The sequence below is a fragment of the Gigantopelta aegis genome, chromosome 14 (genome assembly GCF_016097555.1).
Source record: "Gigantopelta aegis isolate Gae_Host chromosome 14, Gae_host_genome, whole genome shotgun sequence".
Taxonomy (NCBI): domain Eukaryota; kingdom Metazoa; phylum Mollusca; class Gastropoda; order Neomphalida; family Peltospiridae; genus Gigantopelta; species Gigantopelta aegis.
This window is the reverse complement of record NC_054712.1, coordinates 5,617,743-5,644,618: the sequence shown is the minus strand read 5'-3', so window position 1 is coordinate 5,644,618 and position 26,876 is coordinate 5,617,743. Positions and strand designations below refer to the sequence as shown.

At 37.8% G+C, this 26,876-nt stretch overlaps 2 protein-coding genes and 1 long non-coding RNA gene across 6 annotated transcripts in view; 1 reads left to right on the top strand and 2 right to left on the bottom strand.

Annotated features, from left to right (window-relative positions):
- The first annotated feature begins 1,932 nt into the window (after positions 1-1,932).
- Positions 1,933-22,430, top strand: LOC121388418 (calmodulin-beta-like). 2 transcript variants are annotated; one of them, XM_041519727.1, is made up of 7 exons: positions 1,933-2,171; positions 12,771-12,813; positions 14,697-14,840; positions 17,180-17,289; positions 19,187-19,277; positions 19,973-20,029; positions 21,826-22,430. In XM_041519727.1, the coding sequence occupies exons 1-7, from the start codon at positions 2,145-2,147 to the stop codon at positions 21,894-21,896; spliced, it is 543 nt and encodes a 180-aa protein (XP_041375661.1). In that variant the 5' UTR covers positions 1,933-2,144; the 3' UTR covers positions 21,897-22,430. The 2 variants fall into 2 exon arrangements, with proteins under 2 accessions (XP_041375661.1, XP_041375662.1); XM_041519728.1 differs by lacking the exon at positions 1,933-2,171 and adding an exon at positions 9,626-9,825.
- LOC121388420 lies at positions 22,314-25,020 on the bottom strand. Its single transcript, XR_005959974.1, has 2 exons — positions 23,846-25,020; positions 22,314-22,584 (listed from the first exon to the last, which is right to left on the bottom strand). It is a non-coding gene; the product is annotated as an uncharacterized LOC121388420 (long non-coding RNA).
- Positions 25,021-25,193: 173 nt separating this feature from the next.
- The window catches only part of LOC121388573, a 168,686-nt gene continuing 167,003 nt past the window's right edge, over positions 25,194-26,876 (bottom strand). For all 3 annotated transcript variants that reach the window (XM_041519963.1, XM_041519962.1, XM_041519961.1), the window contains exon 21: positions 25,194-26,333. The gene's annotated coding sequence lies outside the window, so the exon portion shown is untranslated. The remainder of the gene's footprint in view (positions 26,334-26,876) is intronic.

Sequence of the window (26,876 nt, the reverse complement as noted above, 5' to 3'; positions counted from 1 at the left end):
TTCATTGTTCGAAAGTCAGCTTGGGTATGCGTTACTTTCGCTTATAAATGTATTTGGGTAAACCAGCTTTTATTAACTCTCGTGGATTAACAACCATACCATTAATTGTTTTATAAATGTATTCAGGTAAAACAGCTTTAACCCTAATGCATAAACAGCCATATACATATGTAATTAATTTCACTTATAAATGTATTTGGGTAAACGAGCTTTAATTAACCCTCACGGATTAACAACTATACCATTAATTTCGCTTATAAATGTATTTTGGTAAACCAGCTTTGGCATTCGTCTGTACCGCCCTTCACGGGCGGAATATATGGCTGTGTGTGAATGTGTTTTAGTTTTTAATTAAGTATGGTATAGTTATTATATTTTTAATTAATTGTTATAATAAATTTAGTTATTATTGTTAAATCTTCCCTCTTAGCATTTTAAAATATTATTATTTTAATTTACATGTACCCGTTCTTTTTAATTATCAAACAGGTTTTAAACGGTATTAATTTGATCGGTCAAATGTATATATACAAATAAAAAACCCTGACCGGTACTCGGAGCCACCCACTTAACGAATAAGTGGTTACTTGGGTGACACCGAGGATTATATAGCAATGACATTTGTCATCCGTTTAGGTGGCGCACCCTTTGGGGTGTAGAGCTCACGAATGCTTGAGGAGAACGGCGAGGGCACCTCACTCCAAGAACTGGATCAATCCACTTGTCAACCAACAACAACAACGACATCTTATACGTTTCACAACCACACCAGACGGCGGCTCGCGGGTTTATTCTCATATATCATTATACTCATACCACTCATCTCATCTAAATACGGCCCATCTGTGTTCTATGGATAACCTGGGGTGGGGGGGGGGGGGGGGGGCGGGATGGGGTGGGGGGGATGGGGGGGGGACGCCGTGGTAGGGTGCATATTTGGGTGCGATAGGGCGTTGGCGGTTTGGGCCGGTAGGGATGCCTGTTAGGAGGCCCCCCCCCCGGAACGTCCCCCCCCCCCATGGAAATCCGGATTTACCTTATTGGGCCCCCGCCTGTTGGAGCGCCGGACTGCTCGGTGACGCTGGGTTCCCCCCTTTGCGAATCCTTTTTCCTCTAGGGCTAAAGTTAAATAATAAAATTTAAAAAAAATATATATATATATATAGCTAAAGTTAAATAATAAAATTTAAAAAAAAAATATATATATATATATAATATATATATATATGTATAAATACTATTATTAAATATATAAGTATAGTATATATTATTTTTGAACTGCCCGATTGAAAATTTAACTACAATTGTGCACCTACTAATTATATTATAAAATAATAGAATGTTATAGGTTTAATTCTAATTATGGTGCTATTATATTAATATAATAAATAAACATATGTAATGATAGACCCCAAATTATTTTTAATTTTGTGATCCCGTTTTTAAGTGGTCCTACCACACTATTAAAAATTGTCACCTTCATCTCTCTCACACACTCCCCCCCCCCCCCCCCCCCCCCCCTCCCGCCCCGGAGTCGGTCACTGGCGAAGTCAAAGGCTGAATCCGGGGTGGGCGTGCCTGAACCTTAGTGGATAGGGGCACGCAAAATTAGTTGCCAGTTGCCAATTCGTGGATTAACAACCATTGATTTTGCTCATGTATTTGGGAGCTCCTTTACAAGATCAGCAACATATTGTTCCGTGACTAGCGACAATTCTCTTATTGGTTATATGAATCATTTAAGACGACCGCAAGACATGATGATCGCTGTAAATACTCTGCAAGGAGTCCTGACTTCAGAAAGACTAAGCCTCCCGCAAAGCGCACACTTACAGGTCGGCACTTTCTTCGATCGATTTAGTTTAAGTTGGGCAACTAATTGATTACTATTGATCGCGCGGTGTTTCATTAGCTCACAAAACCATCTGGTGCGCGCTGGAATCGGTCGCTGAGACCTGCAGTGGTGATCGGGCACCTAGCCACGACTTGCCGGGACGAGCGAAAGGAAGCCTAATCATCTAGGGGATGATGCTTTGATTGTTGGTACACGGCGTAAACCTGCTGGGACGTTGCCCGTGTGTTTGTCTCTTTGTGTGTACAGGACTAAAGAGCGTCACAGAAACCAGCCGTGCGACAATTGCCACATGTTCTGCTTGTCTGCGACAATGACGGTTAGTAACCGCAGTACGTTATCATCAGGCCTGTAGGAACGGTATCTGGTGTGTGTGCGGGGGGGGGGGGGGGGGGGGGGGGGGCAATCTCTAGTCGGGGGAGTGACACAAGCCATGTATTTACTTTTATTTATGTAGAGGACAAAATTAACGTACATTTTCATCCTCGTGTGAGAAGAGGGATGTACCACCCCCACCCCCCACACACACACACACCACACCCTGGTTCCTACGGGCCTGATCTTTTAGTATCAGTTAATGGCCTAAGTCAGACGTTGTGCTCACAACGAGCATTCTTGAACATGTTTTTGATATCAACACATTATTGGGTGGGGTCTTTTTTACATTTGACCTAACGGTTTTTATGGATATACACATGCACAGACACACACACATACACATACGTCTACAAGCATACACTAATGGGTCTGTCTTGGAAAGAGAGCTCAGGATACTCGACAGCGCACTTGAACGTCAATTGGGTATGGACACATCAATTGCCATACAAATGTCATGCATGTGCATGGTAAAGATTAATGAAACGATATTTCGGCCATTTGAATTTAATTTACGTGCTTATGTCCAATTAATGTCCCAGTGCACTGTCCATGACACACGCGTGACCTATCTGGACTTACTGTCTACCACACTGTTGTTGACGCACACGTGACCTACCTGGGCTTACTGTCTACCACACTGTTGTTGACGCACACGTGACCTACCTGGGCTTACTGTCTACCACACTGTTCTTGCCTCATACTTGAACTATCTGGGCTTATTGTTTACCACACTGTTTCTGACGCACACTTGAACTATTTGGAATTGCTGTTCAGCACGCTCTTCTAGACACACACGTGACCTATCTTGGCTTGCTGTCTACCTCGCACTTCTTGACACATACTTGACCTATCTGGGCTTACTGTCTACCGCACTGTTTTTGGCGCACACGTGACCTATCTGAGCTGTTTATCCTTTCCAGTAGTAGCTAATACATTGCATATCTGGTTTTGTTTTGTGAGGGAAGAACTATTGCAGAGCTTATTCAAAAGGAGTGTGTGTCGGGGGTGCGTTGGGGTGTCTAGAATTATTACTTTGTGCATGATGGTTAGGTAAAACGAAAAATATCTATCGCTGCCCCACGTGATGAATTCTCTAACAGTTTTGTTTGGAAAGCTTACACGTCTTCCGACAAGATCAGGTGCATACCTAGCAATGCGGGTGCGAGGTGGGGGGTGGGGTGTCAGTTGTCCACATAAAAAACGAAACAAATGCCGATCTTTGTTTAGCTACAAAAGAGACTACATTCGAGCGTCTTGGTTCTTTTTTTACTGCTTCCTGGGTTGTTGTTGGATGTTTGTTTGTTTGTTTGTTTTCTGGGCTTTTATATATATTTCTATATAGATAGAAATGTTTTATTTAACGACGCACTCAACACATTTTTTATTTACGGTTATATGGCGTCAGACATATGGTTAAGGACCACACAGATTTTGAGAGGAAACCCGCTGTCGCCACTACATGGGCTACTCTTCCGATTGGCAGCAAGGGATCTTTTATTTGCGCTTCCCACAGGCAGGATAGCACAAACCATGGCCTTTGTTGAACCAGTTATGGATCACTGGTCGGTGCAAGTGGTTTACGCCTACCCATTGAGCCTTGCGGAGCACTCACTCAGGGTTTGGAGTCGGTATCTGGATTAAAAATCCCATGCCTCGACTGGGATCCGAACCCAGTACCTACCAGCCTGTAGACCGATGGCTTGCCACGACGCCACCGAGGCCGGTATATATATATATATATATATATATATATATATATATATATATATATATATATATATATATATATATATATATATATATATATATATATATATATATATATATATATATATATATATATATAAATATAAATATAAATAAATAAAGATAAAGATATGTGTGACTCTGTACACGGCATAGGGGTGTATGTAGCCCAGTGGTAAAGTGATTGCTTGATGCTCGATTGGTCTGGGATCGATTCTCGTCGGTGGGCCCATTGGGCTATTTCACGTTCCAGCCAGTGCACTACGACTGGTATATCAAAGGTCATGGTATGTGCTATCCAGTCTGTGGGATGGTGCATATGAAAGGATCCTTGCTACTAATGGAAAACTGTTGCGGGTTTCCTCTCTAACACTATATTTTCAAAATTACCAAATGTTTGACATCCAGTAGCCAATGATTAAAAAATAAATGTGCTCTAATGGAGTCGTTAAACAAAACAAACTTTACTTTATTTACTGTACCCGAGATTGTTTCACTTTAGGGCAGGTGTGACCCTCAACATGACATTGTTTGCCCGTGCGATCCTATAATTTTGGGGTTGAGAGTGGTACAACGTTCGACTGAGATGCGAAGAGTCGAAGGATCGATCGCTCTCTATGTCTTCCACAGCAATGGAAGCCCAATTAATTGTAGTTAAGAATGTGTACTCGGTTCGAAACTAATGACGCACTCGGGAAGTAATAGTCCACCAGCAGAAACGTCAACACAGTAAATATAATATTTAAAAACACAAAGCATGGCCTCAAAAGTCTAAATTGTGAGTGTCAACTACTTCAGTGGAATTATTCTAAAAACAGGCTAACTGGTAAAATAATCACTTTATCGAATATTACTTGACAACGACGTCATATCTTAGCAACCAATAAAACAAAAATCAATGTTATTTTATTTACTTTGTCTGCAATTATTCAAGTGTTACTATTTTCAGAATTTCCGATATCTGGTAACGGAAGTCAATATACACATTGTCCAGTATTATACAGGGCAAACATATCAGCCTCGCCATTCAAATGATGCTATAGTCAGCAAAAAAGTTTGTTTTGTTTAATGACACCACTAGAGCACATTGATTTATTAATCATCGGCTATTGGATGTAAAACAGTTGGTAATTCTGACATATAGTCTTAGAGAGGAAACCCGCTACATTTTTTTTTTTTACAAGGGATCTTTTTTATGCATCATACCACAGACAGGATAGCACATACATCGGCCTTTGATATACCAGTCGTGGTGCACTGGCTGGAACGAGAAATAGCCCAATGCGTCCACCGACGGGTATCGATCTCAGACCGACTGCACATCAAGCGGGCGCTCTACCAATGGGCTACGTCCCGCCCCTACTACAGTCAGCAAACACTATCAGCCTCGCTATTCAAATCGTGATACAGTCAGCAAACAGTATCAGCCACGCCATTCAAATCGTGATACAGTCAGCAAACAGTATCAGCCTCGCCATTCAAATCGTGATACAGTCAGCAAACAGTATCAGCCTCGCCATTCAAATCGTGATACAGTCAGCAAACAGTATCAGCCTCGCCATTCAAATCGTGATACAGTCAGCAAACAGTATCAGCCACGCCATTCAAATCGTGATACAGTCAGCAAACAGTATCAGCCACGCCATTCAAATCGTGATACAGTCAGAAAACAGTATCAGCCACGCCATTCAAATCGTGATACAGTCAGAAAACAGTATCAGCCACGCCATTCAAATCGTGATACAGTCAGAAAACAGTATCAGCCACGCCATTCAAATCGTGATACAGTCAGAAAACAGTATCAGCCACGCCATTCAAATCGTGATACAGTCAGCAAACAATATCAGCCTCGCCATTCAAATCGTGATAGTCAGCAAACAATATCAGCCTCGCCATTCAAATCGAGATAGTCAGCAAGCAATATCAGCCTCGCCATTCAAATCGCGATAGTCAGCAAACAATATCAGCCTCGCCATTCAAATTGTGATAGTCAGCAAACAATATCAGCCTCGCCATTCATAGTCACCAAACTATCAGCCTCGCCATTCAAATCGTGATAGTCAGCGAATAATATCAGCCTCGCCCTTCAAATCGTGATAGTCAGCAAACAATATCAATAATTTTGTTTCAGCCATTTTTCAGATATATAGAGTGTTTCATTGAAAATGGTGAAAAGTGGCTAATTTATAGAAAATGTTATTAGCCGAATGCTAAATGTTGTAGACAATTTGTATTACAAAAATAGCGATTGCCCAATTCGGTAGGGTGAGCCGTAACAACGTATCCTTCTTTTCATATTTGTAATCTAGTAACAGATAATTAAAAATGTGATCAGGTGTCTTCAAATAAACTTTACTCTATGTGCAGCCTGAACACGCTGCCAATATAGCAGTTTTATTGAGAAAAGACGAGCTGTGTAACTGTATCTCTAATGGCAACTGATTTGGTGCCAGGCAACCTTATGGGAAAACCTGCTTTGATAACCATATTTGTGGCTGCCGTAAAGGGTGTTCAATTAGGAACAGTGAACCATATAATCCGGCTGATGGTTCGTGTAAAGAATGTGGTAAGTGGACTCAATCGATGACCTTACGTCAAGAGAATACCAAAACAGCCATACATGTTATCTTTATCAGGCGCGGATCCAATGGGGGTTTCAAGGCTTAGAGTTACCGGCTCGAAATGTTGTAGCTCGAGTCACTTCCAGCCTTCTCCTTATTGATATTGATATGTAGGGGAAGGCTAGAGGAAACTATATGTAATGTTTTTGCAATCGTAGACAATCAAATGATCGCCAGCTACTGTGTCTAAAATTCAATTTTTTCCCCTAACTCTGATGCTACAGAGCTTTAGTTTGATTATTCTCGAGTCCAGTCATGACATTAATCTTACATGTTGTTAACCAGTACCAACGCTACACGAAGAAACCCGACGCCACTATGCGAAACCAGCGCTGTACTTTCTTGTGGTGACGTAGAGCAAAATATTATATAGAGTTTCCTCTAGCCTTCCCCTACATATCAATATTAATAAGGGGAAGGCGTGAGGTGACTCGAGCTAGGGGAGGAGGCAAATGGGTTTTTTGATTTGCTCGAATTAACCGAAAATGCCCGAATCTGCATAACAACGTTTATTCCTATTTGCATTATTACCAAACAGCTATATAGGGTTCCCAACGAATCACTACCCATTTTTACATGGATTACAACTAATATTGTGAGCAGAATGATGGAAATACATGGTGAAAAGCTTTTAGACCTGCTTACTATGCTCAAACGTTTCCATCGTGTTTTGCCTCGTTAAATAATTTTAATATGTCACTCACTAAAGCTGTTGACAAGCGAAAATTATTTCACTCGGGACATAAATTAAATAATAACTGGTAACTCGTTTATTATCCTCTATTTATTGTTTAAAGATTTGAGTCTACACTTCCAAAGCGTTATAACCTCGGGGCCAGGGCGCAGTTTGTGTGTTTGTGTGTTGTTGTTTTTTACTGTTGCATAATTTTCATTTGAAACATTTTAGGCCTAAAACACACCGAAGCTGGGTTTAAGTCTGGGTCTGGCGAGTGCAGCAAATACATTAAGTTCAGTCAACCGTTTGTTCGGTCAACTGGTTTTTACGTTACACAGTAAACAAAATTACCACTTTGGGAACCAGTCAAAATAATTTGAAAACGTTAGTGAAGAACGGCAGTCTGAATTTGGGGCTGGGCTGAGTCCTAGCTTAGTAATATTGATATATGTATTTTTGACACAGTAACTTGCGACCATTTGGTTGTCGACGATTGCCAAACCATTACATAAGACTTTCCTTTAGCCTTCCCCTGCACATCAATATCAATAAGGGGAGGGTTGGAGGTGCTCGAGCTAGGCTGAGACCGAGCACAAAAACGTCTGCTAGACTGGTTTATGCCCTTCACGGTAAACCAAATGGCTAGTCGGGAACCAATTAAATTGTTCTCATTTACCGTTTACTTACTATTATCTATATCAAAAACAGTGTTTTAGGGTACATCATTTTACCCTCAGCAGGCTACCATCTGACACATTATATCCTCAACATCTGGTTCCAGCTTTACGTGCTCGTATACCACATGGGTTTCGAACACGCCTCTCTCGAGTCCGGTATCTGATATGACCAGTGGCCTGTCTGAGGTACAAATGGGTCATAGGATAGATTGACTTTGATACTCGGGTTTTTCCAGTTCCAAACACTGATACATCGAAGGCAGTGGTATGCATTGTCCTGAGTAGTTAAAACTACATATAAAAATACCTTGCTCTTTTATTGTTAGGAGTAGCTTAGGCTTCCTCTATTGACCAAATGTCAAAATAACTATGTTGGTATTCTCGAGGACGAAAATGTTCGGTTTTTGCGTGGGCTTTTTTCGGTCCTACTCTATATAGATAAAGATAAAAATTTGGCTTACCCACTAGATAAAAAATAGGATACCCACAAGCACAAGACGGGTTGTCCTTTACATGTCGTGCACACTTATGACCAGTTAGACTGCTGAGTCGACTGACTATGTAATATATGTTGCCGTCTGTGACCTTAAGATGGTACAATGGGGTCTGCTTTTTTAATTTGAACTTTTAGACTGTAAAATGATGAACAATTCCTAATGTTGGATGATGTATTATTCCATAGCTTAACACCGGAAGGAAAGATAGAATTTGAAAAATGTTTTGTTCGGCAAAAATATGTATACAGATCTGCGAACTGGTAAGGGGTGAGTTGGTTTTGGGGCGAATTGACCTCCCACTTTTACATATATTACATATATATACATATATTAACTGCGTTCGTATCTTTAAATATATGTTGTACTATACACCAACAAAATAATTAAGTTAATTCCACATTGATTAATATATACCTTTGCAGCTGTTTATTAAAAAAAATTAGAAAGTAAAGTTCGAACGTTGAGCAGCTGCCAGTCTAGCAGTGTGAAAATATGGTGCATGTTCTATGTCGTCCGTTTCCAGATCTGTAGTTCGGGCCAGCACAGACGCGACGTATTTTGTCACATTTGATTCAGTGCGTTTTTTTTTTTTTTCGACTGGCACCATACTCGCCAGATCCAGACCGAGCTGAGCTCCTGTGTATTTTGGGCCTTAGCATCCTAGTTCAAGGTGTAACGCCAAGGAGGAAAACAAGCTGTTATTTTCATTGCAATATAGGCTGTATGCAATATATATAGGCAGGGGACACATACATTGGCGGATTCAGATGGGGGTGGGGGAACACGGTTCCCGTAACCTGCCCCACGTCCGTTTGAAGTGCCCTTTTCAATAATAAAAGTAATAATATTAATCATCTACAATACAGAACATTAAATTATCCTGAAAACACACCTCTGAACAGCTTTAATTCAACATTTTCCGGGAAACATGCTCGGAACTCTCTAAAGATCTCGGTCTTTTGAAGATAGGCTTATTTCCCATGGATAAACTAAAATGTGTGACCACCCTTAAAAACGTGGATCCTCCCTCGACATATACGCTCTAGTGGAAGTTGTGTTTGCTCAACGAGAATGTTTTGTCAGCAGACGGCCTTGAGACGATCTTTCAAACGCGCTCGTCTACAGATCTTTTTAGACATGCTGCCAAGCGTGTCAACAACTATTTAATTGCTCTTCATGCACTCTCGGTCCATAGTCTACGACATATACATCAACATACAACAAGCAATATCTTTATTATAGCAAAACGATGAGTGCATCAGTTAGAATTACAAATCAACACAAATAGAACGTTTTCCAAGGACACCAGCTCTTACATAATTTATATATTTGGTTTTATATAATTTATATATATTCGGTTTGGACTGACAAGATGATGGTAAGTAACGAGTTCTTTCACTCATAAATGCGGTATTGATACATGTGAAATGTCACTTTGATTACTGAAAAGCATATTTTAAACATGTGAAGTGTCATTTATATTATAGACAAGCGGCTTTTAAACCTTTATTTATCTTATAGATACAGGCATGCCAAGTCTTTCATATTATAGAGAAGCGACTTTTAAACATACCAAGAGTCATTTATGTTATAGATACAGGCATGTCAAGTGTCTTTCATATTACAGAGAAGCGACTTTTAAACATATCAAGAGTCATTTATGTTATAGATACAGGCATGCCAAGTGTCTTTCATATTACAGAGAAGCGACTTTTTAAACATATCAAGAGTCATTTATGTTATAGATACAGGCATGCCAAGTGTATTTCATATTATAGAAAAGTGATATTTTAAACATATCAAGAGCAAAGTGTCTTTCATATTATAGAAAGGCGACATTTTAAACATATCAAGAGTCATTTATGTTATAGATACAGGCATGCAAAATGTCTTTCATATTATAGAAAAGCGACATTTTAAATATATTAAGAGTCATTTATGTTATAGATACAGGCATGCCAAGTGTATTTTATATTATAGAGAAGCGACGTTTTAAACATATCAAGAGTGATTTATGTTATAGAGATAGGCATGCCAAGTGTCTTTCATATTATAGAGAAGCAACTTTTAAACATATCTGACCGGCCTCGGTGGCGTCGTGGCAGGCCATCGGTCTACAGGCTGGTAGGTACTGGGTTCGGATCCCAGTCGAGGCATGGGATTTTTAATTCAGATACCGACTCCAAACCCTGAGTGAGTGCTCCGCAAGGCTCAATGGGTAGGTGTAAACCACTTGCACCGACCAGTGATCCATAACTGGTTCAACAAAGGCCATGGTTTGTGCTATCCTGCTTGTGGGAAGCGCAAATAAAAGATCCCTTGCTGCCTGTCATAAAAGAGTAGCCTATGTGGCGACAGCAGGTTTCCTCTCCAAATTTGTGTGGTCCTTAACCATATGTCTGACCCCATATAACCATAAATAAAATGTGTTGAGTGCGTCATTAAATAAAACATTTCTTTCTTTCTTTCTTTAAACATATCAAGAGTCATTTATGTTATAGATACAGGCATGCCAAGTGTATTTCATATTATAGAGAAGCGACTATTAAACATATCAAGAGTCATTTATGTTATAGACACAGGCATGCCAAGTGTATTTCATATTATAGAAAAGCGACATTTTAAACATATCAAGAGCAAAGTGTCTTTCATATTATAGAAAGGCGACATTTTAAACATATCAAGAGTCATTTATGTTATAGATACAGGCATGCCAAGTGTCTTTCATATTATAGAGAAGCGACTTTTAAACATATCAAGAGTCATTTATGTTATAGACACATGGCTGTTAAACATGTGAAGCACTTGCCATTCATATTGTAGACACAGGCATACCAAGTGTCATTGATATTGTAGACACAGACATACCAAGTGTCATTGATATTGTAGACACAGGTATACCAAGTGTCATTGATATTGTAGACACAGGCATACCAAGTGTTATTGATATTGTACACAGGCATACCAAGTGTCATTGATATTGTAGACACAGACATACCAAGTGTCATTGATATTGTAGACACAGACATACCAAGTGTCATTCATATTGTACACAGGCATACCAAGTGTCATTCATATTGTAGACACAGGCATACCAAGTGTCATTCATATTGGAGACATAGGCATACCAAGTGTCATTCATATTGTAGACACAGGCATACCAAATGTCATTCATATTGTACACAGACATACCAAGTGTCATTCATATTGTAGACACAGACATGCCAAGTGTCATTCATATTGTAGACACAGACATACCAAGTGTCATTCATATTGTAGACACAGACATACCAAGTGTCATTCATATTGTAGACACAGACATACCAAGTGTCATTCATATTGTACACAGGCATACCAAGTGTCATTCATATTGTAGACACAGGCATGCCAAGTGTCATTCATATTGTACACAGACATACCAAGTGTCATTCATATTGTAGACACAGACATGCCAAGTGTCATTCATATTGTAGTCACAGGCATACCAAGTGTCATTCATATTGTAGACACAGGCATACCAAGTGTCATTCATATTGTAGACACAGGCATACCAAGTGTCATTCATATTACAGAGAAGTGGCTTTTAAAAGTAAAGTGTCATTTGGTTTAACTGTATTGCTTTGACCTTGGTAAAAAAAAATGCATGTAACATATTTTGTTTTGTTGTCTCATGGAATAATATGGGCCAGTGTGTTGGAGCCCTGTTGCTTGAGGGTCAGTGGATTGCAGGATCAATCACGTCTTGTTGACGTGAGATTTCCTTGTCACCATGACTGTTACATCCAAAGGCCGTCGCATGTACTGTCCTGTTTATGATACAGTACATATAGACGACCCCTTGCTGTGCTTTATCAGTGAGATTGGTCGGGTTCCATCCACTCTCTCTTTCTCTCGCTCTATCTCTCTGTCTCTTTCGCTCGCTATGTGTCTCTATATCTGTCTCTCTCTTTATTTCTGCATGTGTCTCTCTCTGTTTCTGTTTCTCTGTTTGTCTGTCTCACTGTCTGTGCCTCTTTTTCTCGTTCTATTTGCCTCTCTTGCTCTGTCTCTCTCTCTCTTTCTCTCAGTCTTTGTTTCTCTCTTTCTCTGTCTGTCTGTCTCTCTTTCTCTGTCTCTCTCTCAAATGTTGAAATAACCATATGTTTAACACCAAATAGCTGTAGTTTATAAATGTGGTGAGGTGTCTTTAAAAACTACCTTTCCCAAAATACCATACAAGAAAACAACCTGATCTTTTCTTTACAGTTGACTTTTACAAAACTTTTTACCATTTGAATAATTCATATCTGACTAACAAACTCTTTTCTTTTTTCTTTGTTACAGGAAGGCAGTATTCTGGATAAATACTCGGAAAGACAAATCAGAGGTAATGTTTCACTCATTTTAAAAAATATACAATATGTTGAACTATTCTGTTATAACCACAGTGTACTGAACTATTCTGATATAACCACAATGTACTGAACTATTATGTTATAACCACAATGTACTGAACTATTCTGTTATAACCACAATGTACTGGACTATTCTGTTATATCCACAATGTACTGAACTATTCTGTTATATCCACAATATACTTAACTATTCTGATATAACCACAATGTACTGAACTGTTCTGATATAACCACAATGTACTGGACTATTCTGTTATATCCACAATGTACTGAACTATTCTGATATAACCACAATGTACTGAACTATTCTGTTATAACCACAATATACTTAACTATTCTGCTATATCCACAATGTACTGAACTGTTCTGATATAACCACAATGTACTGGACTATTCTGTTATATCCACAATGTACTGAACTATTCTGTTATATCCACAATGTACTGAACTATTCTGTTATATCCACAATGTACTGAACTATTGTTATAATCGCAATGTACTGAACTATTCTATTATATCCACAATGTACTGAACTATTCTGTTGTATCCACAATGTACTGAACTATTGTTATAAACACAATGTACTGAACTATTCTGTTATATCCACAATGTACTGAACTATTCTGATATAACCACAATGTACTGAACTGTTCTGATATAACCACAATGTACTGGACTATTCTGTTATATCCACAATGTACTGAACTATTCTGATATAACCACATGTACTGAACTATTCTGTTATAACCACAATATACTTAACTATTCTGCTATATCCACAATGTACTGAACTGTTCTGATATAACCACAATGTACTGGACTATTCTGTTATATCCACAATGTACTGAACTATTCTGTTATGTCCACAATGTACTGAACTATTCTGTTATATCCACAATGTACTGAACTATTGTTATAATCGCAATGTACTGAACTATTCTATTATATCCACAATGTACTGAACTATTCTGTTGTATCCACAATGTACTGAACTATTCTGTTATATCCACAATGTACTGAACTATTCTGATATATCCACGATGTACTGAACTATTCTGTTATAACCACAATGTACTGAACTATTCTGTTATATCCACAATGTACTGAACTATTCTGTTATATCCACAATGTACTGGACTATTCTGTTATATCCACAATGTACTGGACTATTCTGTTATAACCACAATGTACTGAACTATTGTTATAACCACAATGTACTGGACTATTCTGTTATAACCATGATGTACTGAACTATTCTATTATAACCATGATGTACTGGGCTATTCTATTATAACCACGATGTACTGGGCTATTCTGTTATATCCACAATGTACTGAACTATTCTGTTATAACCACAATGTACTGGACTATTCTGTTATAACCACAATGTACTGGACTATTCTGTTATAACCACAATGTACTGGACTTTTCTGATATAACCACAATGTACTGGACTATTCTGTTATATCCACAATGTACTGGACTATTGTTATATCCACAATGTACTGAACTATTCTGTTATAACCACGATATACTGAACTATTCTGTTATAACCACGATATACTGAACTATTCTGTTATAACCACGATGTACTTACGTATTGCGTTATAACCACAATACAAACTCCTGTTATCATGGTAAGCTTTTGTCATGCTTCACGACTTCAGAATTTCTGATATTAGTGTCTCTTTGTTGCTCAGTACACATAAACCCATCTCATCTTGTACACAGATAGCATTTTATTTACAGTGAAATCTCTGTGTGTGATTCTTATTTATACTTCTACACTATTCTTTTTACAGTAATCCTAAAACTTACATTGACACAGTAATTGAACTTGGTTATTTGTATCCAGAGCTCCGTGAAGCGTTTGCATTATTTGACCGCGATGGGGACGGTTCTATCTCGACAGACGAACTGGGCACTGTTATGAGAAACCTGGGCCAGTTTCCAAACACGGAGGAGCTGAGGGAAATGATTAAAGAGATAGACATAGACGGTAAGTGACAGGACACACAGTTTTATCAGAGATAGACACATACGGTAAGTGAGAGAACAAACAGTTTTATCAGAGATAGACATAGACGGTAAGTGAAAGAACGAACAGAGTTTTATCAGAAATAGACATAGACAGTAAGTGAGAGAACAAACACGGTTTTATCAGAGATAGACACAGACGGTAAGTGACAGAATGAACAGAGTTTTATCAGAGATAGACATAGATGGTGAGAGAACTAACAGAGTTTTATCAGAGATAGACATAGTGGGTGAGTGAGAGAACGAACACAGTTTTATTAGAGATAAAGATAAATGGTAAGTGACAGAACGAACAGTTTTATCAGAGATAGACATAGACGGTAAGTGACAGAACGAACACAGTTTTATCAGAGATAGACATAGACGGTAAGTGACAGAATGAAAACAGTTTTATCACAGATAAACATAGACGGTAATTTCGAGAATGAACACAGTTTTATCAAAGATAGACATAGTTTTATCAGAGACAGACGGTAAGTGAGAGAACGAACACAGGTTTATCAGAGATAGACATAGACGGTAAGTGAGAGAACGAACAGTTTTATCAGAGATAGAGATAAACAGTAAGTGAGAGAACGAACAGTTTTATTAGAAATAGACACAGACGGTAAGTGAGAGAACGAACACAGTTTTATCAGAAATAGACATAGACAGTAAGTGAGAGAATGAATAGAGTTTTATCAGAGATAGACATAGACGGTAAGTGAGAGAACGAACACAGTTTTATTAGAGATAGAGATAAACGGTAAGTGAGAGAACGAACAGTTTTATTAGATAGCCACAGACGGTAAGTGAGAGAACTAACAGAGTTTTATCAGGGATAGACATTGACAGTAAGTGAGAGAACGAACAGAGTTTTATCTGAGATAGACATAGACGGTGAGTGAGAGAACGAACAGAGTTTTATCAGAGATAGAGATAAACGGTAAGTGCATGAGAGACACAGATGGTAAGTGAGAGAACGAACAGTTTTATCAGAGATAGACATAGATGGTAAGCGAGAGACAGTTTTATCAGAGAGAGAGATAAACGGTAAGTGAGAGAATGAAGTTTTATTAGAGATAGACATAGACAGTAAGTGAGAGAATGAAGACAGTTTTATCAGAGATAGACATAGACGGTAAGTGAGAGAACGAACAGTTTTATTAGAGATAGGCACAGACGGTAAGTGAGAGAACGAACACAGTTTTATCAGAGATAGACATAGACGGTAAGTGAGAGAACGAACACAGTTTTATCAGAGATAGACGTAGACGGTAAGTGAGGGAACGAACACAGTTTTATCAGAGATAGACGTAGATGGTAAGTGAGAGAATGAACACAGTTTTATCAGAGATAGACATAGACGGTAACTGAGAGAACGAAACACAGTTTTATCAGAAATAGACATGCATAGATGGTAAGTGAGAGAACGAACACGTGTTTTATCAGAGATAGACATAGACGGTAAACGAGAGAACAGAGTTTTATCAGAGACAGTCATAGATGGTAAGCGAGAGAATGAACACGTGAATGTTTGACATCCAATAGCTGATGATTAATAAATCAAAGTGTTCTAGTGGTGTCTTTAAACAAAACAAACTGTCACCATCTGCCATGTGACGTATAACATATGCTGCACTATCTACCAGCCTCGGTTGTGTACATAGTGCTTAAAATATCGAACTTAAAGGTGCAGACCCTAGTTTCAGCCCGTGGAAATAGACACTTACGTTTAATCTACAAACGTGTAACATATTTGAATAAAATTACAACAGAGTGAAACAAGAGTCTCTGATGTTGAACCGGGGAAATACCTTTAAACTAAACTAAAATTTGACTCTATAATTGTTACTTCTCAGATGCACGTGCGTTTTAAAAATATAAAAAATGTATTTAGTGATATTAGAAACACCAGGATGACCAGAAACACTTCAGATTTACAGAAATGGATAAGCTAAACATTAAAATCTAAGGAAAATATGATATCAGTTACCAAAAACGGCTGATAGATACTATGTTCGCAACCCAGTACCAGCTCTCACCAAGAGCAATTTAACAACTCAATGGGTAGGTGTAAGATCACAACACCGTCTTCTCTCTCATTATCCGACTAACCCATGCTGTCATGGAGAGAGTCCATAGAGATGTGTGGTGTGTGCCCAGGACAGCGTTCTTGAACCTTCATTGAATACAACCATGAAAATACATATTTAAAAACAGAAATGAAATGACTGCTAAACGGACTGTAAATGTATACATTGTTTGTAGGCCATATTGTCTGTCACGTGAAGTATAGAGCATACAGCAAATCTCTTGCAGGTGATGGGACATTTTCATTTGAGGAGTTCGTGCAGGTGATGGCTAACATGGGCGGAATCAGCGAGAACACAGAGGAAGATGAGGAGGAGGAGCTGCGGCAAGCATTCAGGGTGTGCTAATCAAATCCACTTTTAGGTGCAATGCTAGGGTCACACTACCAACTGTCAGCATCCAGTGTGTGCTAATCAAATCCACGTTTAGGGTGCAATGCTAGGCTTACACTACCAACTGTCAGCATCCAGGGTGTGCTAATCAAATCCACGTTTAGGGTGCAGTGCTAGGCTCACACTACCAACTGTCAGCATCCAGGGTGTGCTAATCATATCCACTTTTAAGGAGCAATGCTAGGCTCACACTACCAACTGTCAGCATTCAGGGTGTGCTAATCAAATCCACGTTTTGGGTGGAATGTTAGGCTCACACTACCAACTGTCAGCATCCAGGGTGTGCTAATAAAATCCACTTTTAGGGAGCAATGCTAGGATCACACTACCAACTGTCAGCATTCAGGGTGTGCTAATCAAATCCACTTTTAGGGAGCAATGCTAGGCTCACACTACCAACTGTCAGCATTTAGGGTGTGCTAATCAAATCCACTTTTAGGGAGCAATGCTAGGCTCACACTACCAACTGTCAGCATCCAGGGTGTGCTAATAAAATCCACTTTTAGGGAGCAATGCTAGGATCACACTACCAACTGTCAGCATTCAGGGTGTGCTAATCAAATCCACTTTTAGGGAGCAATGCTAGGCTCACACTACCAACTGTCAGCATTCAGGGTGTGCTAATCAAATCCACTTTTAGGGAGCAATGCTAGGCTCACACTACCAACTGTCAGCATTCAGGGTGTGCTAATCAAATCCACGTTTTGGGTGGAATGCTGGGCTCAAACTACCAACTGTCAGCATTCAGGGTGTGCTAATCAAATCCACGTTTTGGGTGCAATGCTAGGCTCACACTACCAACTGTCAGCATTCAGGGTGTGCTAATCAAATCCACGTTTAGGGTGTAGTGCTAGGGGTCAGACTATCAATTCTCACAACTTCTACAACTGTTCAGTTGCTAGTCTTACGACTGAATTTTCGTTGTATAACTCTTGTAATATTATCGGAACCCGTAGTAGGTAGGGAGTTGGGGGAAATAACATTGCAACTGTCGAGTTGGCCAACTATGTCGCAACAGTTGACAGTCTAAGCCCAAGATTAGATTCAAATTAAAAATTGTGTATTTGTTCTAGGGTTTAAATTACCACCCCATAACAATTGGTAGCGCATTACATGTATACTCGTATAACATAAAATACAGAATCTCGAGCTCTCAAATCGTCACAAATAAATTTGCTTAATTTCCATTTATAAGCAGTACTTTTTGTATTCAGAAAGGTTATCATTTTAAGTCCGTTAGGTTCACATCTGTATTGTTTTAGGCAGATATTTGATTCTTAAATCATTATACAACGTACATATAAAAATTGGAATTCATGTTCAACTGTATCAAGATTGAAAGGTCAATTTTTGGACAGGTCATGTCTGTATCTATTTTTATGGGTATTAACATCAATGTAACAGTCTCAATGCATTTCAAAGTTTGTATAATTTTCAATCGAAGTGTTTTTCAACACGTTTAGTTGACATAAATTATCTAAACAATTCATATTGATCACTACACCTTATGTCTTTTGATAATTTTTAGTGTTAGAGATAATGTAAAAGAGCTTTGTTGAGTTGCATATCGATGACTTGGTTATAAAAAATTACCAGAGCCAAATCATCTATTAAATTATCTGTGGTAGTCAAAAGTGGGGGTTTTCATGGGGGTGGGGGGTGGGGTGGTTAGCTCACCCAATAGTTCTGAATCAAAATATTGATAGTATACGCCCAAACCCCCTAGAAACAAGGGAGCTTTGCACCCTCGATCTCAAGTCAGCCCCCCCCCCCCCCCAAATGTCTACTTGCTTCCGCCGTCTGCATAGTGTATTGAGGAGTCATGCGATTTGTATATTGTCAGGTGTTTGACAAAACTGGATGTGGTTACATCACTTCCTCTGACCTGAGAGCTGTGTTACAGTGCATGGGCGAAGATCTGTCGGAAGATGAAAGTGAGTTATTTGTTGATCGTAACACAACATAATTCTCGTTATGGCTTCATCGTAAACATGATTGCAAGTAGTCCCTATCTATTTTCACACACTACATTACAAAATCGAATGAAAGCGTAAAGTCGTTCTGAATGCATGGAACTGGAAGGCCATTTGGTATCATGTCAGATAGTGGCGGGTACAGGATTTTTCTAGAGGGATGCAGCATTTTCGAATGGCACCCACAGTATTCAGAGTAAGAGTGCAGTGTTTAAAACTGGCATATATACAGTACACTGTAACAGTGTCGAATGTATAACGGGGCAATTGCCCCGGGTCCCCCTGCCAGAGGGGCCCCCAGACTAAGGATTTCCTTTATAAAAAAATGTAATATTTATAAAATGAGTTCATTTTTTTTTATTTGTCATGTAATTTAATTTCTAGAGGCACTTCCAAAAAATCTGCATATATACTAACGAGAGGAAAGTGGGGGTGCAATAAGATCTGGATTTTTGTTTTTACAACTTGCAGTTCTTTATACAAAACAAACTTTAACTGTTCAATTTTTAAAGCATAGGTGGAGACATTTATAATGCCAGAGTCTGGCATGCATAAATCTCAGCTGAAGATTCACAAATAACTGTAAAATGTAAATGTGAACCCATATAACATTATTTGTTTTGCAATGTAACGTTTATATCCTCTTGTCACTGCAGTTGACGAAATGATAAATGAAGTGGATATCGACGGTGACGGGAGAATTGACTTTGATGGTAAGACATAATGTTTATTTGAGATATATGTATGTCCATCCAAACATAATAAGTGGTATAATTATTATTAACCCGATCGAAAGTGGGGTATATACCTATTACATGTGCGTATATACCTATTACATGTTTGTCCGGGTGATCTATTTCATCATGTAACGTCACAGCGTCACATACACAGTATTTGGCGATTCAGTGGAGATTACCCGCAGTATTTTCAGTTTCGAGGCATTTATTTTGCCATAGACAATTAAAACAAATTATATTACTTTTCTTAATTATTAATTTTTTGTAATACTGACAAATTAGCCTCAAAATAGCAGTGAAACTTTTTATGGATACTATTTTTCAGTGATATAGTGGCCATTTTCTTAATTGCCAGTAAGGTCTCCACGTGTACTGAGGCATGGGGCGAGTCTAGCAAGACTGGAGTCCGCTCACAGGACTCGAGTGCTCGTACAAGTGAGACAATGTAGAGCATGAACTTCAGCAATACAAGTTACACAATAATTATATGATAAGGTACTAGTTTCTCCTTTTAATCTGACCGTCCGTCCATCACAATACTCAACGTATCAACCGATTTCTAAATCCAGTACAATGGCATGATTTAGCATCCATGTTCAGCCTGGAATTAAGATTAATAGTGCTATTTTACTTTATTCCTTAATCTCATTACCATCTAGTGTGTCGGGTACTCGGGTCCAGGATGAGTTTGACCCTTGAGTACTAGTCTTGTGGTGGCCCTAATTGCCAGGATGGTTTTCCCAGTCTATAATAATAAAGAGCTGCAAAACAAGAATAGTTTTCTACAGCTCGACAAAAATGTCACGCCTAAACTAAAAGTCACCTTTCATATATTATCCTCTTGTTACAGCCATGACTATACTGTCCAGGGCCCCGTTCCACGAAGCGTTCTTAGCCCTAAGATCAACTTGAGTGCATAGGGTAGCTATGCGCTTAAGGTAATCTTAGGGCTAAGATCGCTTCGTGGAACGGGGCTCTGGATGGAGGAGCTGGTCGAGGCCAGCACCTGCGCCCGAAACAGGTGTGCGCTACAGCAGCTTGTCCTGAATGTACACGTTAAGACCCATGACCTGACCGGACCTAAAAATGTGTTGTTTTAAGGGGCGTGTTGTAACTCAATGCTAATGTTCTCACTTGAGGTGCAATGGCTTCTACGATCAATCTCCATAGACTCGTAAAGTTTTGTTGTGTTTTTGTTTTACATCCAAACTAGTGTCAAATGAATGGTACCCAAAGGCAGTGGTATACGATGTCCTGTCTATAGATGGAGAGAATGCAAATAAGATATCATTGCTGCTATTCAGGAGTAGCTTATGGGACGAAGTGGGTTTCCTTTCTCACAATCTAAATTAAGTGTCTAAATAACAATTTGTGAGATAGTAAATTAAAGGGACTATCCAGAGTTTGTAGCCATTTTAAAAGGTTTTTCACAAATAAACTATTTGTGCATTATTAAAAGTACAATTTTCTTGTTTAGCATATGAATATCTCGAAAACCAGAGCATTTCTGGACATAGTAATGTTTTGTAATATCAAAATATTGACTTTCGTCTTAAAATAATTTGTTTAATTCTTTATATTTAAAGAATGTTATGTATGGTAAGATAGTATTTTAAAAGAACAGTGAAAAGCAAAATGTGTTTATTTTGTGGGGGAACAAATGGAAGTCTTGTTAGGGATAAACAAAAACAAAAAACCTCAAGATAGTCCCTTTAATATGAGCTGTGCTATCAAACATATATCATTCCTTTCTTTGCAATTTTTTGTTGTAGAGTTTATTGCATGCATGAAGGAGGATCAGAAGGACGATGAGAAAGGAGAAGAAGCCAGTACTGATTTCTAGCATACACCAGCCACCATTACCCGGTTCATCTTCAGTTTGTAGTACAGCACACAATGCCAGCATCATAGCATCATTCAACACCTCAAAATTTAGACATGAAAAAACAAATATGTGTCAAAAACTGCAATGAAAAAAACCACCAAAAAAACCCCAAACAATATTCTGTGCGATTCGTGTTTGTCGAAGTCACCAGTTCAGGGTCATCAAATGATCGCTTCTTATGCATCACTCATGTTCTTGTAAATCGATAATACGTTCAACTGGTCGATGGAATGGATGTTTAACCACAATGTAACAGGAAATATTTCGATTTTATCTAAATATTACATTTGTGTGGATATATTAAAACAGTATGACACATGCACACACACACACATTTTCTTGATTAAATAGAAATTATGTTAGTGTCAAGATACATGTATTTATATTTTTATTTGATTATTCATTATTTTAATTTTCGATGATATTACGAACAATAATTGTACTATGTATTGACAAAAGGTTCTTGGATTTAGAATAAAGGAATAAAACGATGTTATATTGGTTTCTTTGTATTTTTGAGAACTACAATTCATGTTTGATCTTGCCATCACTCGTTCTCTGAACAACTCCAGTCCAGCACTTGAAATGAGACTGTACACAGGGATCATGAAGCACTGTACAGAAAATACAGAACCCAGAAATGAACCTGAAAACCAGAACAAAAACGGACGACATGACCTTATAACATGTTTTCATTGGGTTGATTTTTAAAAATAAATTAAGATTTTTAACTAACAAACAGTATTATGGGATGGCGACTAGACACCATATCTTTAAGTTATCATTGAAAGGGTATGTGATATTAATGCCAGTAAGAACTCATTATAATAGGAACTAAGGCTTGAAATTGGATAATTGAGCACAGTGGCACAGGGAGAGTGAGGGTCACGCCCCCCAACCCAACTCCTACTTTTTTTTTTAAACCATAAATTTTTATAAAATCAAATATACATACATAGTGTGGATTGCCCTCCCCTCCCCACCCACAAGCTAAAATCCTTGCTTTAGCATGTGTTTCAATGGGACTAACTTTGTATGTAATGAGTTCTGTAATGAAATTAATATTTCTTTTTGACAGTCTGTAAATACTAGCTTACATACACAAATTGACCTTACTCGGTCTAGGAATAATTGGGTTGAAAACGATGACGCTGCCAAAGTATTTCCTGTGGCCAATGTCTGCAATTGTACACACTTTGACCTTTCCCTATTTAGGAATAAAGCAAATTAATTTGCAAACAACCTTTATTTCAAAGTGGAACACTACGTCCTGTAGTGGAATGACAAATTTCCTGTGGTCGTCTGCAAATAGACATTTTGATCCTTTCATGATTAGGATTAAAGGAAATTAGGTTGAAACAACTATTATTCCAAAGTTGGAGCCCGTGTCCTATGTAGTAAAACAAATTTTAATGAGGCATTTCCCAGGTTGAAAACGACCGCCATTAAAAAATAGGAGACTATTGATTTAATAAACTATTCTGGGAGTGGCAGTTTTGTTTGTGGCAGTGCAAGGATGAAATATCCAGAAAAGGATCTCCTGTGGAGTGGCAGTCTTCATACAGACGAGACATTAGATAGAGATTCATGAAATCAAATATCTATTTTGCCAAACGCCCATTAGACTGCATTGTGCAGATATGGCATTGATCGTGTATTACGATTTTGTCCTTCAGATTCCATAGTGGGAGATCATCTGTGCCAAGTTTCATGCTTGTATTATCATTAAAAAAGGTTCTCCCAGTTATCTGCTCTCCAAATAGTGCTATTACCGGGTAGTAGTTGGCCATGTGTTTGGGAGGGGGCTACTCTGACCCCTATATTTGCCACACTCACCACCTGAAGCCTGTTTACTCAAACCTGTTTGTTAACATATATGAGGAATACTAAAACTGAGATCTACATACTGTCCTCTCCGGGTGGCACTTGGCTCACTCTGAAGCCTGCCTATGATGCATTACTTGCATGGTATCTAAGCAAGAATCATCTATCGAATTGCTCCTGTTTTAATGACAATAATTTTTTTCACTTAAAATCAGTAACAAAAACAATAACAACAACAAACAATAACTATGATCCTGATAAAAAAAAAAAATCTTTATTGAAAGAAGAAAAACAATATAATATTATACTCATGGAAAAAGGTTCCTATGTATGTATTGCAAAAGGTATGTGTTAGATGGTAATGAAGAAAAAATAAACTAGTTTTCAGGATATTATTTATTGGTCATTTGTAAAATACACATGTATGTACATGTACATGTAGTATGAGATGCTTTGCAGCTATGTTTACGGAATCATTTTGTTAAATTTCAACTATTGACAAACTTTGCAGTTGGTTTGGGACCATTTTATTTGGTGCATAGGAACTTTTTTCTCATATATTAATGAAACATTAAAATACCAAGGCCTTCTGTTTAAAATGTCAAATTAAACTAGGATAAATATTGGGATACATATTGGAATACACTGTATAATTATATTAAAATTTAAAAAAAGTAATATATGCACAATACAATTGCTTGTTCTTAATATAAAAATAAGTAAAAACATAACACCAGCCACAACATAAAATTCAAAAAGTGAGAATTTAAAAAAAAAAATGATGTGTTAGTTAGAAACGTCAACAGTGTCTATACAAAACTGTACAGATAAAGCGCAGTTCATTCAAGTACAAAAAACAATATGCAAGATGAAGGCTTCTTACCCATGTGGTTGAACACATTTTTAAAACATCCACTGAGTTCCTCTCTGATGTTTATATAATTGTTGAACAAAGTCATATAAACAGTTACATTTCATAGTTTTTATACATTACAATTAATCATTCCTGTCTAAATGCTATTATATTAACAAAACCATAGAGAGAGATGAAGATACTGTCCATTGTCTAACATGGTAAATCATTGTTGAAAGCCTCTATTTAAATAACATGAAAACAAGAGTAACGATAGACCCATCAGGAGTTTGAAGGAAAACCATATATATAATGAATATATTAGGGTATGATTCAATTCTAATTATGTGAAATGTTTGCAATGGGATGGATGAACAGTTTGTTTAGGACCAACTACTGATGATACTGTATCCAATGGACAAGGTGCTGTCTGATTAATGAAGTTACTGTTCTTTATTAGAAAGGAATTTTTTTTTTAGCAATGGGTATTCTGGTGACACATTTATATTAGTGACCTAGTAATTGCATGTGACACACCACCATCCCAAGTTGTTCCTACATGTGAGGTTTGATGGTCCTGTATGCACGATATGGTCCGTACAAGGATTTACTGTTATGTGCAGTAGATCATAAAAAGTAGGCCACAGTGACCTAGTAATAGTATGCGACACACTGCCATCCCAAGTAACAAAATAATAGTTGTGGTTCCAATTCGCAGACCGTCCCTAAAAAAAACCCATATACGACGCTAACACTTTAAAGAAAATCATATTTTAAAAAGCCCATTGCCAACTAACAGTATAAATGGATATCAGTGTTAGGAAAAAACACAGAAGAAATTGAAGTATCTAGGTGACAAAAGTGACAAATTAATATATTCAGTTAGTATGTTAGGAGTTTTCAACATTTTCAGTCCTACAAAGAGTATTACGTTTCCAGGCAACTCTTCCTCCACCTCCCACCCCTAGTGTAGAGTATTTCATAATTTTGTAAAATAAAAAAATATTTAACTTTGGACCTTAAATAAAAGCATACTCTACAAGTATATAATTCATTTCTTATCCATTTTGTTTTATGTATAACAGTCTTGACTTTCTTGACATTAAAACATTATGTATTTATTAATATAAATTGGTTTTAAATACAAACACTAGTTACAATAATGTTGGTCTGTTATGTCAAGGCATGTGATTGGAGGCTGAGATGTTGCAAAATGTTACATGTATATATGAGAAGTAGGTACAAAAAATTGCCAGATTTCTATGTTACATATTTGTTGAACAGCTTAATTTTTTCTTTTCAAGATGTCACAGTTGCACTTTATGATCAAAGGTGTAAAGCAAGTACTCTTTCACCTGTGAATGAATTTTAAGAGTATAACTGAACCATGAAATTATCTTGTGAATAATTACAAGATTTAAAAAAAATAATAATAATAAACCACTATATAACTTCTACAATTTCTATAACATGATTATTACAATTTCTATAACATGATTCTATATAATCTTTGCTATGAGCAAATTCAAGGTTGAAGAAAAGTAAAAATATATTTAAAATTTTGTCATTCTCCTAAACTTTCCAGGTGAGTGTGTAGATGAAGGCACGAGGGATCATTCACCTTTCCTAGCTAAGACTGATGTGATATGATATACCACACTGACCAGTCAAAATAGTTGGGCTGGATTTACTGCCAAGATCTCTCCAGGTTGGCTGTTCTGAAAAAAAAAAAGAAAAAAAAAAAGGAGAATAAATCCCCAAAATATTAGTATTTGGCTGAAGCAGCATAATTGAGATCAATATTTAGTACAGGAGTATAATGGACACTCACTCTGACACTAATTTCTGGAGACTAGTAAATTTTAAAGGATCTGTCGACCTGAGTTTGCAGCCATTGTAACAGGTTTCTGACTACCCTGACTTACTTAGTCCTCTTCGAGCCCACTGGCACATATATACAGATTATTATACGAGCTTGTGTGTCGTACTGATTTTACGAAATGAGTGTCAGGATTTTGGTACTGCCGGAGCGAGGGTAATACATGAATCCTGACATGAGTTTCATAAAATCAGTACGACTCACACGCGAGTGTAATAATTTCTTTATTATCCATATTATTATTGTTGTTTTCTTTATGAATAACAAGACCCAACTCAAAATGTTGCAGCCACAACTAGGAGATGACGAAATGACATCATATTTCAAATGCACAATCTGAGCTAGAACTGGAGAAGCAACGTCATATTATGATGTCGATTCT